This window comes from Populus nigra, chromosome 3 (assembly GCF_951802175.1).
Source record: "Populus nigra chromosome 3, ddPopNigr1.1, whole genome shotgun sequence".
Classification (NCBI taxonomy): Eukaryota; Viridiplantae; Streptophyta; class Magnoliopsida; order Malpighiales; family Salicaceae; genus Populus; species Populus nigra.
In genome coordinates, this window is record NC_084854.1 from 1088600 (window position 1) to 1107989 (window position 19390).

The following is a 19390-nucleotide window of genomic DNA, read 5'->3' on the forward strand; positions in this document are numbered from 1 at the left end:
TGGAACAGGAAATGTGTGAAATCCACGATGGAATATTAATGTCAAATCAATTATTTTCTTAGTGAAAACCTATGGAATGACAATGCTGGATTCTCTGTTTGATCCTAGCTATAGATGTCAATGGTAGTTGGATTTTGATTTGAAGTTACATTCGTTGACACAAAAATATTGTTCGAAGAAGATGAATTGTAGATTCTAGAGTTTAGTTGGTAAAAAGAATCATGATTTGAATATAAATTAATTTCAAATATTAATTAAACATGAAGGATTTAAAAGAAAAATTACTGCTCCATTTCTAATCAAGTGGCCATTATATTGCAAGATAGGAAATAAAATTATAATTTATTATTTAATTTAGAGGGGAAAATATTTTTCATTACTAATCATAGATCTTTTATTTTATAAGAGTCGAACAAATAATTTTATTTTTTATTTAAAAAAACAAATTATAATTTTCTTATCATTTTCTGTAACCATCACTTATTTTATAATTTAAAGGATGACATCTCAAAATTTAATAAACTCTTTAATAATCATTTTTATATATCAAGTTTAATCTAGTATCTCAAGTATCAATAGAGACAAATCATATTATTTTTTTAATTTATTTTCCATCAAAATGATGTTGTTTTATTTAAAATAAATCAATTTAATTTATTTAACTCGTAACACGAACCTTGTATTAAGTCAACCTTTAAGTAAGATTAAATAACAATGTAAATAATTAAAAAAAATAAACTCCGTTAAACCATTATATTTGCGAGTTAAAGTTCTAATATTTAAGTATTGAATTCAAATCAAGCTTTGCTTGTATTGATCTCAATGCACATTTTAAATTAAATCTCTAATGACGAAAAAGTAGGGTTCAAAGAACTAGAATGATTAAGATGTGTCTAAACCTTGAGGATTCGAGTACAATGTTTATCTTATATGATGACTAGACATGGGTTTTGGTACCTTCATTTTACTATAAAGAAAGGAATCTAAGCCCCGTTTGTTTGCAGTAAAGTAATTTTTTTTTGGAAAGTGAATTCTAGAAAAGTATTTTCCGATGTTTGGTAGTGTAATGGAAAATAAGTTGAAAAATATTTTCCAGTGTTTAGTTATGTTATGGAAAATAAGCTGGAAAATAATTTATTAATGTTTTATTTTTTCAAGTTTATTAAAATAATGAGAAACAAATCTTACAAATTAAAAAGTTGAATGAGAATGAAATTGAAAAAAAATATAATTTCATAAATTATCTCAAATAAAATAAATAATAATCAAAATAATAGAGATCAAATTTAAAAAATTAAAAAAAATGAAAGATGAAGAAATTAAAATAATAATAATTAACATTTCATAAATTATTTCAAATAAAATGAGTAAAAAATCAAAAGAATGAGGACCAAATTTGATAGATAAAAAATTTCAATAAAAAAATGATAAGGAAAAAGCAAATAGCAATTATAAAAATAAGGACCAAAATTAATATAAAAATTAAATTTTAAGAGATGAAATTGAAAAATAAATATTCAAAACAAATTATATATAGCAATCAAAATTTTGAGGATCAAATTTGATATAATCAACAAATAATGACATTTCTAAATTTTTCACAACTTCCGGAAAGTGTTTTCCGCCTAAATTTTTCAGGAAAACACTTTCCTGAAAACGAAGCCAAATTTTCCTTTGACTGGAAAGTGTTTTCCGTTGACCAACTTTTTCAATGGCAAACAAACACATGAAAGTTTGGAAAGTGTCCCGAAAACCACTTTCCGGAAAATAAACACAGCCAAAAGGGAAAACACTTTCCTAAAAACCAAACCAAATTTTTCTTTAACTGGAAAGTGTTTTTCATTTAATGAAAAGTATTTCTGTTGATCAGAAAGTATTTTCTGTTGACTGAAAAATGTTTTTCATTGACTAATTTTTTTAATAGCAAACAAATATAGAAAAATTTAAAAAATAATTTTCTAAAAAATAAATTCAGGAAACAAACATCACCCTCATTAAGTAATAAATCACTACGTTGCTAATCAAATCAAAGATGATCATGTAGGCAGCAGCACTGCCCTCTCCTGTCATTTCCAGTTGGATCTGTAGGGTCCACTCTAAAATACACAGGGCCCCACCAAAGCACCCATCAGAAACAAACACCATCCAGGATCATGAGTCAAGGGACTCTCTTCATGCATAACATACATCACATACACACATGAAAAAGTGTCGCCATAGCGTGCCAAATCCGTGACGCCCAAATAAAAAAGCATAAGAGCCACCAAACATATTTTAGGCCCTGTAAATGTAGAAATGTTCTATCTTAGTCTTTTGAGTAAAGCTTTTACTATACTGAGAAAATTACTCTGATCATTCTATAATTTAATTATTTTTATATTTATTTTTCGCGTTTTCAAAACCACAGTGCATATATTTAATCAGTATAAATTAAGCTAAATTATAAAATGGTTTTAGAATGTAAATTATTATGCAAGCAGTAAAAATACGGATGGTAAGTATGAAAATGACTAAAGGTAATTTTTCCTATTATTAATTAGCTTCCTAGCTGTTAAATATCCAACAAAACCTGGTAGAATTTCCATTTTCTTTAATTTCTTAATGTTTTTCTCTATCTTTTTCTTTTAAATTCATGTGTGAGAAAATATTGATACTATCCCACAAAATTTCTATAAAATTCAAAAAATGGGTTTTCACCATTAATTTTCAGTAACTATCTAATTTTCAAGAACCATATTAGAACTCTCTTTTTTTTTTAATTCAATAGGAGATTCGGGAGACTTTGAACTATATAATATGGGTAGTGGTATATATCCCATCAAATATATTGCCATTAATTTTCATTTACTGTATAATTTTACGAACTGTATTTAAAAAAATTAATTTATTAAATAAGAAGTTTGATAGACTCTCAATTTTATCGTAGAGAGTAGTCCTCTTCCATTAAATAATTGTAGTTTTCTTCTATATTAAAACTTGTTCAATAAATACAAGATTAGTATCAAAAGAATTTAAATTATATAAACCAAAATGAAATGTTTGTATATATACAGGGATTAAAATGTAGTTTACCCAAAGCACAACCCCCTAACTCCCCCCTTATAAATTCCACCGCCCTACTTCTCCGTTTCTCAAACCTCACACACTTTCTCCTCAACCTTCTTACCAGAACCTCTGAAAGATTATAAAAACATAAAAAAAAATTAAAAAAAAATGAGACCGATAAGCCACCTTCACACCACCATGAGCACATCAAAGACAGCAGCCACTCCACCAGCAATAGCCCAACCTCGCTCAACATGGCACTCTCCAGTGCCATATCTCTTTGGAGGTCTAGCAGCTATGCTGGGCTTGATTGCTTTTGCTTTATTAATCTTGGCTTGCTCTTATTGGAGATTGTCTAGTCGTTTAGACAGTGAAAATGAAGGTAACGATCAAAGAGATCTTGAAAGTGGAAATGAAAAGGAAGGAAGTAACCCTGGGAAGGCAGAGAAAAGGGTTTATGAAGAGAAGTTCTTGGTTATTATGGCTGGGAATCAGAAGCCAACATTTTTAGCCACTCCTGCTTGTAGTAAAGTTTCTTCCTCTGTAGCCCAGATTGATAACCAAGAAGAAAAGAAGACAGAGAGCACCGGTGATCATTACAAGCTGAAAAATGAAGAAATGATGGGGGACAGCCATGATCAAGCAAGAACAACAGCTGAAGAAAACATAGAGACACAAGAGAATCAACAAGAAGTCCAAGAAGAACAAAATTAAGCTGCAATGAGCAGGAAATAAATCAATTTTGAAGATGAAAGGAGAGTGTTTAATTTTTTTCGTTTTTTTCGTTTTTTTCTGGTTCTTTTCCTGGTTTTTTGGTGTTTTGGGTGCTGTTCTTGTAGTACTTCGGGAGGTGTAAAAATTTGCAGAGATGAGGCAATTCTTGAAGTAGAAGAAAAGGTTTTCTTCTTTACAGCAAATTACAGCCAAATTTTGCTTAGTGATTAATCATATTTTTCTTCATAATTACTTTTCCCAATATCTTTGATCCGTTTTTACAGCCAGCAATTACCAGCCTTCATTGATGACAACAAATTACAGCCAAAGTTATTAACCCAACCCAGGCAATGACTTGAGTTATTAATCTAGTTCAGTCAAAACAAAAAAAGTTATTTCAATTTCATATAAAAAAATCAAAATAATATTATTTTAATTTATTTTTAAAAAATTATATTAAATTTTAACTAAGTGATTTTACTGATTAAACGAGTTAAATTAAATCAATCTCGAGTTAATTTTTTAAAAATCAAACATATATGGGATATTGTTTAATATTAATTGAGCTTGAAATTAAAGATTTTTTAATGGTTTGAAGTGGGTTTTGGTGCTTTAAAATTTTTAAAAGTTAATGAATTTTATATATATATAATGAATATGATACTTCAAGAATCATCTTTTGTAGAAGGGATTGTTAATTCAGTTGTAAAATTAATGGAGAATAAAGTGAAAAAAATGGAGTCGAAGGGTCATATACTCTTTAAATGTATTTTCTCCTAATTTGGCTGCCGGAAGATTCCAAGGAACAAATTACTTGTTAATTCAGTTGTAAAAAAAGAAAAGAAAAACTAATGGAGAATAAAGTGTAAAAAATGGAGTCGAAGGGTCATGTACTCTTTAAATGTATCTTCTCTTAATTTGGCTGCCGGAAAATTCCAAGGAACAAATTACCCGTAAAGCACAGTGACAAGAACTCAAGTAGTCCAACGTAATAAATCCGTCGACTGTGCATGAAATTTCTGCTGCCTGAATGTCGGTGCAAGAGGAGATGGGTGATAAAGAAGTAATTATGATAAATAATCTCCGTATTTTTTATGATTTAGTTGATATTTTTTACGTGAAGAAATTAATTTTATAATTTAGCTTTCAATCTGTTTTTTTTATGTTGTAATTGATTAGTTGATACAGCACATTTATATACTATTTTAATGCTTTTGTATGAAAAGGCTGATATTTTTTATGAATTTGATATGCTAATATCAAGAATTTTAAAAATATTATTTTAATTAAAAAAATATTATATAATGCATTACTAAACACCTACTAAATCTTTATCATTCATGGGTACTATTAATCCAACACGTCTGATGAATTTATATAGAATTTATTTCACATTTAGGTTTTTTCATCTCAAATTAAGAAATAATTTTAGAAACATTTCCCATTTGGACAACAAATTAAGAAATGATCCATTGGTTTTGGTTTGTTCAGGTGAATCATTGATTTTCCTTTGGGAGGCTTTATAGGTGGCATTGAGTTGGAAGGAGAGTGATTTTTAGCGTCTGTTATTTAGGAACATAGTTAAAATTATATTTTTTTAAATTTTAATTTTTTTTATTTAAAGTAAATTTGTTTTATATTTTTATGTCGTTTTGATGTGCTAATATCAAAATAATTTTTAAAAAATAAAAAATTTTATTTTAATATATTTCTAAGTGCAAAACACTTTAAAACGTTACCGTTATCACAATCTCAAACAAACCCCTAAAATAGTATTTTTAAAATTGTGTTATGGTTGTTTTTTAAAGAGTTTTTTTTAATATATTAAAATAATTTTTTTATTTTAAAAATTTATTTTTAATATCAATATATTCAAAATTATATAAAAAATAAATTAAAATTAAAAAAATGAATAAATTTAAAAAACGCGTTTTTAAATGCAAAAGGTGAAGACAGCCGATGAGTACACGTGAAAGCAGGCTTTTGCCCCGGACTACTTTCTTGGGATGCAAATAGGAGACACGTGGTGATCTCTCGTTGGACTGTGAGCAATGGAAAGCAACGTGCTAGCTTTAGCAGCTGGGTTGTCTGCGCGCGGCGATGCGAAGACGCGTTTGTTGATAAATAAATGATTAATTAACAGCCTTGATTTTTTTAACGGACAGCTGTTTTCCCCTTAATAATAATAATAATAATAATCCCCTGTGAACAGCAGAGAATCTTGCTAATCTCTATACAAGCCAAGGTCAAGCCATCTCTTGGAGATCAAGTATTTTATATATTATTTTTTCTATTTTAAAATGATAAAAAAATCATTCTATAATTATTTTAGAAAAATATTTATTGAAACGTGTTTTCGTATCTATTTCTGTGGTTAAATATATTTTATGTCTTCTATATTTATCTTTTCTATCTATATCTATCTTTTCAGTAATGAAACATTAACTAAATATAATATTTATAATATATAAGGATTGCGCCAACTCAAATATGAGCAATGTCCAAGCTATTTTCATTCTTTGTATCATATGGTCATTATTACATATTTGAAAAAAAAATCCCATCGCAATTATATACTAAAAAAGTATCTTTATAAATAATAGGGGTGAACAAAAAGATCGGTTAATTCGAGAAAATTAAAAAAAAAATAAAAAAAATAATTAAAATTTTGAAAAAACTGATCGGTTCGGTTCGGTTTCGGTTTTATAAACCTAAAATTGAAAAAACCTAACCAAAACTGGAAAAAACCGAACCCAATCGGTTTGAACAGGTTTTTGTTTAAAAACCCGAACCGAATCAAAACCGATCGATTTGAACTGGTTTCGGTTCGGTTTTGGGTTTTTTTCAAAAAAAATTTGGTTTGGTTATTTTTTTTTTATAAAAACCAAATTGAACCGAAAATGATCACCCCTAATAAATACTAAATAAAACTTACTAGATGCAAATTCAATGGTAAAGACCACATTGTTGTGTATTGATAAAGAAGGCAAGCATGGGTAATTATAGTTTGTATAATATGCATACTAGGAATGAGAGCATCTACTAAGTTCATGTTAGATTTTTATTTTATTTATTTTTAACTTTAAAAGATATTAAATCAATGCTTTTTAAGTTTTTTTTTTTAATGATTTTAATATGTTACTATTAAAAAATATACAAAAATATATAATTTTAATATATTTTCAACTAAAAAAAACTTTGCGCTACATTAACAAATAAACGCTAAAAAAATACATTTGAGTTCGTGGTTAAAACTCCATTTCATATAATAAAAGGCATTAAATTATTGTTTTTCACCTATACAAACCAAGTCTTATATATATATATAGAAGAGAATCATTACAATTTAAACAAATAATCACTTCGATATCCATCTTTGTTTTATTTTATTTTAAGCGATCATTTGGCATTGAAGAAAAGCAAGAGGGAAACTCAAGATTCTAAATCCATTTTAGCCTCACATCAAAGTTGGTTTAGAGAACGAAATGCTTCCTCTACAAACTATCACATACCCTAACTCATGATATAAAAATTGAATTTAAGCCTAATAATTATTATTAATTATGAGTCCCATCTCATGCTATAAATATTTCACTATATCTGCTGATAGCAACTCGTGATTCGATAGATATTTTGATTAATTAATTAGAAAGGACGTACTTTGCCCTTGCAGCATGGTTTCTGTCATGTTATTGGACCAAACAATCTTACTTTTCCGACAAATAAGGCCACCCGATGCAGCTCTGAACATATAGTGTTAAATATAGCTATATCGAATCAAACTACTATATATAGCTTATACATGGTTTAAGAAAAAAAAGGTATTTAGACATGATATACTCATAGTATTTTTGGACCGGCTCATACTATTATCATACAATATACTAAAAGAGCACAATATCTCTAATACCGTTTATCTAGATATAAAACACCGTGGATTATAGCAGTGTAATAACAAAGTTGTCTTTACCACAAAGAGTTGCAAAGACGACAGAAGAAGGATGATGTTGTCTTTTTATTATGATACATTTAGTATTAAAGAGATGGTTTAGAAAAAAACAATCAGTGCAATTTTTCATGGGGCATGGTGAAGTGTCATGTTATTGTTTACCTAGATACAAAATATTGTGCATTGAAATAGTATAATGACAGAGTTGTCCTTGCCACAAAGAGTTGCAAAGACTGTAGGAGGAGGGTAGGGTTGTTTTTTTATTGGAATGCATTTGGCATTGAATGAATGGTCTGTGAGAAAGTAGTCAGTGCAAATTTTGGTGGGGGCATGGGAAGGCTGTAGACACCTAGTGGGGCTGCCGTGCCTTGAGCGCTAGGGCTAGATCAGCGCGCTTGGCTGCAAACTTGCGCGTCTGGGTCTCTTCTGACTTGTTCTTAGGCTCTACAGACACCTTGAGAGGTTGCAGACCCGTGCGGCTGGGTTTGCGGACCTTGCAGAGAAGAAAAATAAAAAAATATATATGATAAAAATTATTATTGTTATTGTTATCGTTAATAATTTTTTTTAAAAAAATTATTACTACAAAAACTTGGGCCATACAAGTTAATAATATTATTAATATGATAAATATTATTATTTGTATTCTAAATAATATTATTTTTATTATAATTAAAAATATTATTATTTGTGTTATGAATATTATGATTTTTATTATAATTAATATAATAATTAATAAATTTATAAAAAATATTATTAAAATTGAAAACCAATAATAGATTTGATTTAAAAGGTAAAATTAAGAATTATTATTACTATTATTGTTATTGTTATTGTTATTATCATTAGTAAATTTTTAAAAAAAGTTATTATTACCATGGAAGAAAAACCATATTTTTTTAAAAGATTAAAAAATATAAGAATTTGGATGGTTAAATATTATTAGTAATATTATAAATATTATTAAATTCATTAATATTATTCAAATTAAAATAAATATTATTACTATCGAAAAAACATAGATTTTATTTTAAGAGTAAAATCAATTATTATTATTATTATTAACTTTGGTCAAGTATCTCCTTTAAGACCTAAGAAAATTAAGGCTGGGAATGAGCATCTAACCCAAGTTGCTTGAGTGTGTCACGAGCGCATACCAAAATCACTTGGGTCTTACAGCCCCACCTGACCCAATGTTTTAGGGTCCGGCGTCCGAACCCAAGATTGTTGAGTCCGACGTCTAGACCTACAGGTAATGCGTTCGTGTCCGGACTAAGGCTAATGGATTTGGCGCCAGGATCCAATTCTCTTGGGTCTACATCCAAACCCAAGGCTAATGGGTTCAATGTTAGGACTCAAGGCTAATAGGTTCAATGTCCGGTCCTAATTCTCTTAGGTCTTGCATCAGGACCCAAGGGTAATGAATTTTACATCATGACTCAATTCACTTGAGTCCTACCTTAGGACCCAAGGCTAATGGATCCTGCTTTAGGATCCAATCCTATTAGGTCTCGCGTCAAGATCCAAGGATAATGGGTCATGCGTCCGGACACAGTTCTTTTGGGTCCGACGTCAGGATCCAAGGCTAATGGGTTTGGTGTTAAAACCTAAAGCTATTAGGTCCCGTGTTCGGTCTCAATTCTCTTGGGTTCGGCGTTACAGTCAGACCTAATGCTCCTAGATCTTAGATTTTTTTGATATTTTTTATGAAAATAAAAGGTTGATTCGCGGCGTAGCGCTGACCACCTAACTGGTTTTAAACTATATCAAGACATATCCTTCATGTTAGCATAACATATTTAGAGAAATTTAATAAATGGAAGTAAGTTTTGGCCTCATGAATTGAAATCAGAAAATTAAAAGTAAAATCTTCTTAATCACTAAACCAACCCTTAAGATTAATTTTTTTTTTTTAATTTTGATCACAGTTATTAAACCCGAGTCGATCAAGCTAGTTAATCTAAAAATTCCATGACCTAGAATCTGAATCGGGCTAGATTCAAGCTGAACCAATTTTGATATCAACTCAATAAAAACCGGTTAATCTAGCCAAACTCAATTCATACACAATCAAATCAATAAAATACATAGAAAAGTTTTTTAAAAAACTAAAACAATATTATTTTGGATAAAAATAAAAAGCAATAGTTGACATATTAACCGACAGATATTGTGACAAATATAGTTTTTGTGCATCGAAGTTAAACCAAGAATTTTTTTTTATTAAAAAAATCCATGTATGTATTCGTATTAGGGCTGACACTCACGAAACAATACTTGTTCACAAGCCCATCTGCCCTGCTTGGAACCACATCTTCATAGCCCACAACACTCTCGAGTCTCGACACTTCACTGGCTTGAACATAAGATTCTTGGAAATTGCTTGCTTGTTTAAACTTTAAAGTAAAGAAAGAGAGCTTCACTGGCTTGAACAAAAACCTGCGAAACTGATCGAGTTCGTGACATGCACTTAGAAATTTTCGAAGTGTGAAAAACAGAAACAAAAATATAAAAATGGGTCTTTTGTTTAGTAGAATGTTCTCTTCTTTATTTGGTAATAAAGAAGCTCGAATACTTGTCCTCGGCCTCGACAATGCTGGCAAAACCACCATTCTCTGTAACTCCCCCACCTTCTTTCTGTTATTTATTTTCTGGGTTTTTCTAGTTTTACATATTTGTGATGTTTTGGTGTGTTTTCTTGTGATTTAGATCGGCTTCAAATGGGAGAGGTAGTCTCCACGATCCCAAGTGAGTTTCTGTTTTTTAAAAAGGAAGAAAAATTGAGGTGGGAATTTATGTTACCGTATGATTTTTTTCCGAATTTTTGCTAATCTGATGCTTTTTTTTACGTGGTGTAGCGATTGGATTCAATGTAGAAACTGTACAGTACAACAACATTAAGTTTCAAGTCTGGGATTTAGGTAAGTAATTGGTTTTAATCTATGAAGTAATGGAGTTTTAGTCTGTTAGATTGATTTTATTATGTAATGAAGAGGATACTGAGAGCTAGTATGCAGTAGAGTGATCAAGGGGTCCAGTCAAGTGGGCTTGATTTTGATGTACTTGTTAAGCACATGAGATATTTAGGGTTTATTTTTAGTTTCTTAATGTGTGGATTCTGAACTGTAAGGGTGTGCGAATTCACTGTTTGGTGTTCTAGTTTAGTTGCCTTGGGGTTAATGGAACCAAAGGAGGTTAACAGTGATCTTCTAGTAAATTTGTTATGCCGTTTAAGTTCATGTAGCAATTCATTTTGTAAATTAATCTGGTTTATGGTTTGGTGCTACAGGTGGACAAACAAGTATCAGGTAACTTTTCTTCCTTCTTCTCTGAAGAAAATGTAGTTTACATTCTGTAGAAATTGTTTGCCATTGTTGCTGTTGATCGGTGTTCTTAGTAGGAACATATGTGCATTTGGTGTCCATATTGCGTCGAAAATGTTATATGTGTTGTTGAGAAGTACAGTTACAGCAATGAAATCAATTAAATTTTGATGCTCTTAAAATCCTGCGTGGATTTATGCTCAGTCCTCCCTCGAGTTGTTTGTTTGTGTCTATGCTGATTCCTTGGTAGTAGATATTTGGCATGCAATTGTCTGTTATTCTTCATGCCTTCCCTGTGAATAAATTTGTATGTTTCTTTCAGGCCATATTGGAGGTGTTATTTCCCGAATACTCAAGCTGTAATTTATGTGGTAGATTCAAGTGACACGGAGAGAATTGGAATAGCCAAAGAAGAATTTCATTCAATTTTGGAGGTACTTCAGGAGTACCTGTTTTATTATCAGTTTGTAGAGTACCAGGATGCTGCTTAGTGGGTAATGTTTGTTCACATTCTATCAGATAAAGTCGTTGGTCTAGGTTGTCCTCTTCAATCTCAACATATTTATTGACTTTGATTGCTTGGGGAAATGGAAAAGGATAACAGCAAAACACAGCAGATTTAGTCTCTTAATTTGTGACTTATATTTATTTCTTAAAATTGGTGATTGTCATTGTAATATACCAAAAGCAAGAATTATTAGTACGAGGTCATGGAGTTAAATGGGTTACATTTTTTATAATTTGCAACATATCTGGACAATAAAAAACTTCCAGTTTCATATTGTCTGCAGTGTGACAGGGGTCTGCATTTTATGGGATTGTGAGTTGTTGGGATCATTGTTGCTAAGCTATGTAATCATTTTTTTCCTCTGATATTTTACCATAAAAAATGTAGCTATCAATCAGGTTTAGTAATTTCTTCACAAAATTAAAGCAAGAGAATCAAAAGGAAAAAAATTATCTTTTGTTGACTGTCTAAAATATTATCCTTTGTTAATTGTCAGCTCTGCTATATTCTGAACTGCAATCTTGTTTTTCTTATGTAGATAGGAACACGTTTTTCATGCTTACATCTATTGGAAAACAGACCAATTTTCATTAGCTCTAATGGCATCTAAGAACTCTGATATGATATTGGACCTTTGTGCAGGAGGAAGAATTGAAAGGTGCAGTTGTCCTCATTTTTGCAAACAAGCAGGTGAAGACTATTTTCTCTAACATCCACAATTTGGATAAAATTTGTCAGTTCCTACAGTTACATAGGGGCCGATAATTGATTAGTTTGATCGTCTGAAAATGGGCTTCCTTGTACTCTCGACATTGTGTATAAAACACAAGCCAAAATTGGGGAAAAGAAAAAATCTGTCACCAACCACTGGAGTTTCTTATAACATGTTGCAACTATTGCTTTATATGAGCAGGATCTCCCTGGTGCACTTGATGCTGCTGCTGTGACTGAGGCATTGGAGTTGCACAAAATAAAAAGTCGCCAATGGGCCATCTTCAAAGCTTGTGCTATGAAGGGTGAAGGCCTCTTTGAGGGCTTGGACTGGTAAGCATTCTTCATCGCAAAATACTAGACATGCATGTATCCTTAAATTCAAAGTATTATGAATCGGTTTGTCATATATGGTATCACCTAGATGCCGTGGGAAAAAAGTGTAACCGTGGTTTATACCTGGTGTTGCAAAGATTAAGTGGCAAACATTTTTGTTTCTGATCCTTAAAAGAAAACTCCATTTTGCCGAGGTTATATTTCCTTTTCAACCTACTCCAAGTCTAATAGATTCTTCATATTTTGATTGACTGTGCAGTGATTGGTTTTGAAGAAAGAAAACAAAAGATTGATTTGGTACCTAGAGTTTTCACTTACGGTAGATAGCAATTTTTTTGTCACATATTCTGTCACTTGTGCATTGTGAATCACATGGGAATTTCATTTGGTAGGAGTATATTTTATCTTGAGTGAAATTTAGGACCATAGCCAGTTTATCCTCCCTGGGACCTGCATAAGTGGGACCAACATCATTCATTGTCCTTGACTTCTCGAAATCTTTCAGATTTTCGTTTCAATAAAAAATGCTAGTGTTGATTCACAATTTTCTCTCTTCTGGCTTCATGGGGTCGCAAGTACCAATTTACTCGTCTTCACACGGTAGCCGTTCGCAGTTGCTTTCGCTATGGTACTGAAGTTTGGTGCCCCGCAATTACTTGACATAAATGCCTAAGTGGGAAATCAACTTTTGCAGGTTGAGTAACACTCTCAAATCAGGAGGTGGCTAACTTTGTTCAAGCAAGTTCCTGAACGAGCATAATCTCATGCACACGAATGCTGGAGCGATAATTGTTATTATCCTCGATTCAAGCTTGGCATAATCTCAGGAGGTGATTTCGCAATTTCTTATTTCCATATGCTGAGATTAAAATACTGACTTGCAGGATTATTTTGGGCAAAACTGAAGCAAAAATACATATTTCTTGTAATACTGCTTTAACACAATACATAATTAGCTGCTGCCCTTTTTTTTGTTCCCTCAAATTAGGGTGTCAAATTCATATTTTCATCTTTACTACCATGGCTCCTTACTTTGATTCTTCATTAGCAATACACTGGCTTTAGCTGCCTGTGAAGAGGATGCTCCAAACAAATGAGCCAGGCCTATTTCCTCAGAAGCTTGTGAGTTGTGACCCAAGCTGTCGACCAGGGCTAGCCAACCTGACAAAACACAGACTGCACCCTGATTTAATTTTCAGAAGAAATGAGTCAAGCCCGTGAGCTCAAAGTTGATTGAGAATTAATGAGGCTGAAGTTTAAGCATCAAATCTAATAATAGCCTCCAAGAGGCTGTGATGGGCTTTTCACTGCCAATGCCGAACAGCAGCTTTCCCCACCTCTTTGGCTCGTATTTTTTCTTCTTTGATAGATACCTGTATCAGAGCAGAGGAACCTGCCAATGAAGTCTACTGCAGGGCAAAATTTGGCAGTAGAAAGATAATGTAAAGTTGGTACTTACTGAGTTTCGCAAACAGGCAGGTTGTGGTACTAAACAGTACACCAGGACAGTGCTTGTCTAGATTCTGTACTCGTTGTTTTCCTTGTGCCATCTGAATCCCCTATGAGCAAGCAAATTGACACTCGATGCCCGATGGGCTGTAGGATACTGTGGTTGCAAGCTGTATGTATTAACTCTACGCCCCGCAAATTCATCAGCTTGGATTCTCTTAAGCTTCGATTTCAATGCAAGTGTTGCGAAAGTCTCCTTAAGTGTATGCAGAAGCGTTAAGTGTCATTTCAAGAATTTGAGGTGGTTTACATCACAGGAAAACACCTGCTCGGGGTCGGATAAAAAATTGATGTCGTGCGATTTTTAATGGTTTTTTTTAAAAAAAACGTTTCTATCTTTTTTTTTCTTTAACATGAAACAATGTTATTTCCTTAATATATATATATATATATATATCGATTCCACTTGAGAATTCCCTTTGAGCCCATATCTCAAGATAGGAAAGGAAGGCAGCTAACCCTAGGGTCATTCTCTACATATCCCTCTCGAACAGTAACTTGCCCATGCCGGCATGCCCCCTCTGGGTCCTCCACGCTCGCATTATTCAAACCTTCCTCGCCCATTTCCCTCTCTCTCCCTTTCATACTCACCTACAAAAAGCTGAAAACACCACCTTTCTCTTGGTGGCCCCTCCCTCCAACTATACACAAAATTGACCCCTTTACTCAAACATCAAAATCAATATCAAATTAATATTTAAATTAATATTTTTTTCAGAGCCCGTAAATTAATCAATATACATATAAATTAACCTGAATACTCACTTTAATAATAAAAAAATCAATATAAAAATACTTAATTTTCTAAAAAGAATATAAAAATAAAATTTTCCCATTTAATTTCTCTTTGTTCGATGAAATCTCAGGTAACAATTCTGAGAAATTAATTGGATGAAACACAAGTTGTACACGGTTACGCGATGTAATTAAAAATAATATTTAATATTTTTTTTATATTAACATATTATAACCATAAAAAAATATTATTTTCAAAGAACTATTTAAAAAATGCAAATTTAAACACGACCAAATCAAACACACCCCTTAATAACATTGTTAAAACAAAATAAAAAACCAAAACCCTTTATATCTGGCTAGGACACCATCCACGTGTCAACCTCCCATTGGACAACACTTAGATCTCCGTGGTCCCCCTAGATAGATCCATACAGCAACACCGAACACTTAAACAACAGTAAACCACTCAACCAACCCCATAAAACTACGCTTCAACCTAAAGAACCCCATCGAGACAGAAAACAGCTCAACAGAAGCTTCAAGTCTTGAACCTCTTCGCCTTCATCTTCCTTAATGGCATCAAAGCTTTGTGACTCATGCAAATCAGCAACAGCAACGTTGTTTTGTCGAGCTGACTCAGCTTTCCTCTGCGTCAGTTGCGACTCCAAAATCCACGCGGCCAACAAGCTTGCTTCTCGCCACGCGCGTGTCTGGGTCTGTGAAGTCTGTGAACAAGCCCCAGCTCATGTCACCTGCAAGGCTGACGCTGCCGCTCTATGTGTCACCTGTGACCGTGACATCCACTCGGCAAACCCTCTTGCCCAACGCCACGAACGTGTCCCTGTTACTCCCTTCTTTGACTCTTCCTCCGCTGCGCACGGCGGTGGAGCTGCCGTTAACTTCTTGGAGTATCGTTACCTTGATGACGTGAATGGTGGGGATGATGTTAGTAGGGAGGAGGCAGAGGCGGAGTCGTGGCTGTTACCGAACCCTGGTGGGGGGAATACTAAAGAGGTGGACAGTTTGGATCTGAATACGGGTCAGTATGTGTTTGGGGCGGAAATGCACCCGTATTTGGATTTGGATCGGTATGTGGATCAGAAAGTGGAAGTGCAAGAGCAGAACAGTTCAGGTACTACTGATGGGGTGGTGCCTGTGCAAAGTAACAAATTAGGGTTTCAAGCTCCTGCTTTGGTGAATGACAATTGCTGCTTTGAGTTGGATTTCTCTGCTGGATCTAAAACTTTTGCTGGTGGCTATGGCTATAACTCCTTGAGCCACAGTGTAAGTTCTCTAAATTGGATCTTTTGTTCGTAAAAATTGTAATAAATCTCTAGTCTTCGATTGGATAGCTTGACTTTGAACGGACGGAGAAGTGGACCGACCTAGTTTCGGTGCCTGAAAGTTGGCCTGAGATAATAAAACCTAAAAAAAAGGTTATGAAATGAAAATGTTTAGTGCTATTAGGCACGTATAGTGAAGTTGTGGGTGGTGCTAGAAGTTCTGAGAGTTAATTAAGCTGCTAGGGTTTTCAAGTTCTTACTAAAACTTTGTTTATGTTAGTAGAGACTATGATTTTGCTAGATTCAAGTTACCTATAGTAGATATTTTCAGTTTAATAGTGTATAATTTTGTCAAATTTAAGTCGTTTAATTAATTTAAAGATTTAGATAGCAAATAGCTCTGTGTTCAATTGATGGGGATTTTAAATTTAAAGTGTATTTGGTTTTGTTGTGAAAATATTCTCATTTAAAGTTTGTTTTTTCTTGAAAATATATCTAAATAATTTTATTTTTATTTTTATAATATCAACATGTTAAAATTATTGAAAAACACACTTACAAAATATATCAAAATTATTAGTTTGATGCTTTTATAAAATATATATTTTTTTTAAAAAATAAAAAATAAAAACTACTACACTTTCAAACACTCGTTTAAAAATGAATCCAATCTCAACAAAATTTCAATCTCCAAAACTAGTCAACCAATGAATGTTGAGTTCAAGTTTAAAAGTGTTTGTAATCTGTTTTCTCATTTTTGAAAATTGTCATCCTAGCTTGTTACAGATTTCTAAGTAGCATTTGTGATTTCATGAATCTATCATCGTTTTAGTCTATCTGTTGTTACAAGGGATTTATCTGTAGTTCCAAAGTCCTGATCTTGTGAGCTTTTACTGCAGGTTTCTTCTTCATCTCTTGATGTTGGAGTCGTACCAGATGGCAGTACCTTGACAGACATATCGAACCCTTACAGTAGATCAGTGAGCAATGGAATGGAGTCGGCAAACCAGACACTGCAACTATCAGCAGTTGACCGCGAAGCAAGGGTGTTAAGGTATAGAGAGAAGAGAAAGAATCGAAAATTCGAGAAGACAATTAGATATGCATCACGAAAAGCCTATGCCGAAACAAGGCCTCGAATCAAAGGAAGGTTCGCTAAACGTACCGATTCCGGAGTCGAGGTTGATCGGAGTAGTATTTATGGGTTCGGCGTTGTTCCATCATTCTAAGTTCACCTGTCTTTCCCTGATATTGATGTTGGATTGACAATGTTGGAATGCCAACTTGTTTCCTCATTCGTCGACGACTCTTCACTCCTGATGAGTTACAGGCTCTCAGTGGTAATAACTCCCTCTCTGCTGAAACGAAAAACCCCAAGTTATCCCTCTCCTCTCGCAGAGGAGATTGTTGTATTTTTGCTGTAATCCTTCTTGCAGTTCAATGTTGTTGTATATAATTAACGTGGAACCCTTGAATTTGTACACGTTTTTATGCAGTAATGAGTTTTGTTTTGTGACAAGAATCAGCTTCACTGTTCTGGTATTTCAATCCTGGGAGGAACAGGGAGCTAGCTCGTTTTTAGGCGTAGGCAAAGTGTGGAGAATGATAAGATATTAACTCGTAATTATACTTTAAGATATTATATTATTATCTAAAACAAAGATCAAAATCAGTGATGCCATTGGAGGATTGAGCAGCTTTATGTGCTTAAAAAGTAATTATGGGGAAGTACAGGTTTTTTGTTCCTTTCATAGAAGACGAGGATCAAAATCACCGAGATCATAGGTGGGCGTCAATTATTTTATTGGTAAGAAATCACATCACGGGGAAGAAGAAAGATTATTATATTTATTAACTTTTTATTTATTTAAGAAAAGGAGATACAATGACTGGGGACTGTCTTTGTGATAAGATCAGTCAGTCAATGGGTAGATTCCTTCTGTACTTGATTAGGACATTGTATCAATCCCCTTCTCTTTTTTTTTTTTTTTTTTTTATTATTTTTATCGGTTTGTCTTCACTGGTAACTCGAATTTCAAATAATGCTCCTGTGGATGAATGATTGCATCATGCCATGCCCACAATTTACCACCGGCTCCTGGCATGGCCTGTTCCATGAGCTGGTACAGTTGTTTTAGCAGCGTTGTTTTATAATTTATTTTTTAAATATATTTAAATAATATTTTTTTGAATTTTTTTTAATATTATTGTATCAAAATGATATAAAAATATATAAAAATTAATTTAAAATATATATTTTTTAATTTTTTAAAATATTTTCCAAATACAAAAACAAGTAAATTCTAAATTATGGTGTAATATCTGTGGTGGCCTCGTAATAAAGTTGAGATTGTGCATGCAACGATTCCTGAGGAGGATTTAAAAAATTAAATAATGTTTAGTAATTTTATTTATTCTAATTGGTTTATGGTTTTAGTTATTTTTTTATATTTAGGTTTTATAATTTGCTTAGTTTGGTTTTTGAGTTTGTTTAAAAAGTTGTAAATTTATTAAAGAGACATACTATTTAAAGATAAATATTTAATAATAAAATTTTAAATTATATATTTTTGAATGATGACTCTATTGGATAAAATATTGTGTTGCTTGTGTTGTTTTTGTTTGTTTCAATTATTATCTGAGTTGACTATTCAAAACCTAATTTAAATTAAATTTTAATTTGAACTTGAAAAGATAGACCTGTTCATATTTAATTAACTTGGCAGATTGATTTATGACCTGATCAAACCCAATAATATCAACACCAAAGGTTTTTTTTAAAGAAAAAACAAAGTTATTTTCTTAAAAATAATAATCGACCTAAATTAAATCATCAATCCAGTGATATAAGCCCTTTTCCAAGCAGATCTCGTGTCAGCTCTAGCAACGCTGCTATATTTTGCTAAATATTTAAGCTAACTCTCTCATCACTATTGGGCTCCAAACTCTGGGCTTGCAACTGCAAAAACCTAATACTACCGAGAAACTAATCAAGGCCCATTAACAGACATAAGAGCCCATTCCCATTTCAACCCCACAAAAAAAAAAAAGCAAAATCAGAGTCAAGTCAGTGCCCTTACAGTGTCAACTTGACTTTTAATAGGGAAGGCTATTATTTTTGAAAAAATTAAATTTATTTTTGTTTAAATTATTTTTAATATTTTAAAATTATTTTGATGTGTTGATGATAAAAATAATTTTTTAAAAAATAAAAAAATATATTATTTTGATGTATTTTCAAACAAAAACATACTTTAAAAAATAATCACTATCA

At 32.2% G+C, this 19390-nt stretch overlaps 3 protein-coding genes and 2 long non-coding RNA genes across 5 annotated transcripts; 4 read left to right on the forward strand and 1 right to left on the reverse strand.

Moving 5' to 3' along the window:
- Positions 1–3147: 3147 nt before the first annotated feature.
- On the forward strand, positions 3148–4008 carry LOC133690210 (protein GLUTAMINE DUMPER 5-like). Its single transcript, XM_062110435.1, has one exon. It carries the CDS (start codon positions 3214–3216, stop codon positions 3757–3759), a length of 546 nt encoding a protein of 181 aa, XP_061966419.1. The 5' UTR covers positions 3148–3213; the 3' UTR covers positions 3760–4008.
- Positions 4009–10035: 6027 nt separating this feature from the next.
- LOC133688675 (ADP-ribosylation factor 1) lies at positions 10036–13363 on the forward strand. Its single transcript, XM_062108253.1, has 8 exons — positions 10036–10325; positions 10418–10456; positions 10567–10629; positions 10998–11016; positions 11354–11465; positions 12182–12229; positions 12453–12583; positions 13281–13363. The coding sequence occupies exons 1-8, from the start codon at positions 10223–10225 to the stop codon at positions 13312–13314; spliced, it is 549 nt and encodes a 182-aa protein (XP_061964237.1). The 5' UTR covers positions 10036–10222; the 3' UTR covers positions 13315–13363.
- Positions 13364–13380: 17 nt separating this feature from the next.
- Positions 13381–14105, forward strand: LOC133688676 (uncharacterized). The gene is made up of 2 exons (XR_009841187.1): positions 13381–13416; positions 13635–14105. It is a non-coding gene; the product is annotated as an uncharacterized LOC133688676 (long non-coding RNA).
- On the reverse strand, positions 13399–14377 carry LOC133688677 (uncharacterized). The gene is made up of 2 exons (XR_009841188.1): positions 14046–14377; positions 13399–13959 (listed from the first exon to the last, which is right to left on the reverse strand). It is a non-coding gene; the product is annotated as an uncharacterized LOC133688677 (long non-coding RNA).
- A 928-nt stretch (positions 14378–15305) lies between these two features.
- On the forward strand, positions 15306–17638 carry LOC133689632 (zinc finger protein CONSTANS-LIKE 4-like). The gene is made up of 2 exons (XM_062109578.1): positions 15306–16117; positions 17016–17638. Exons 1-2 carry the CDS (start codon positions 15407–15409, stop codon positions 17343–17345), a joined length of 1041 nt encoding a protein of 346 aa, XP_061965562.1. The 5' UTR covers positions 15306–15406; the 3' UTR covers positions 17346–17638.
- The last annotated feature ends 1752 nt before the right edge of the window (positions 17639–19390 follow it).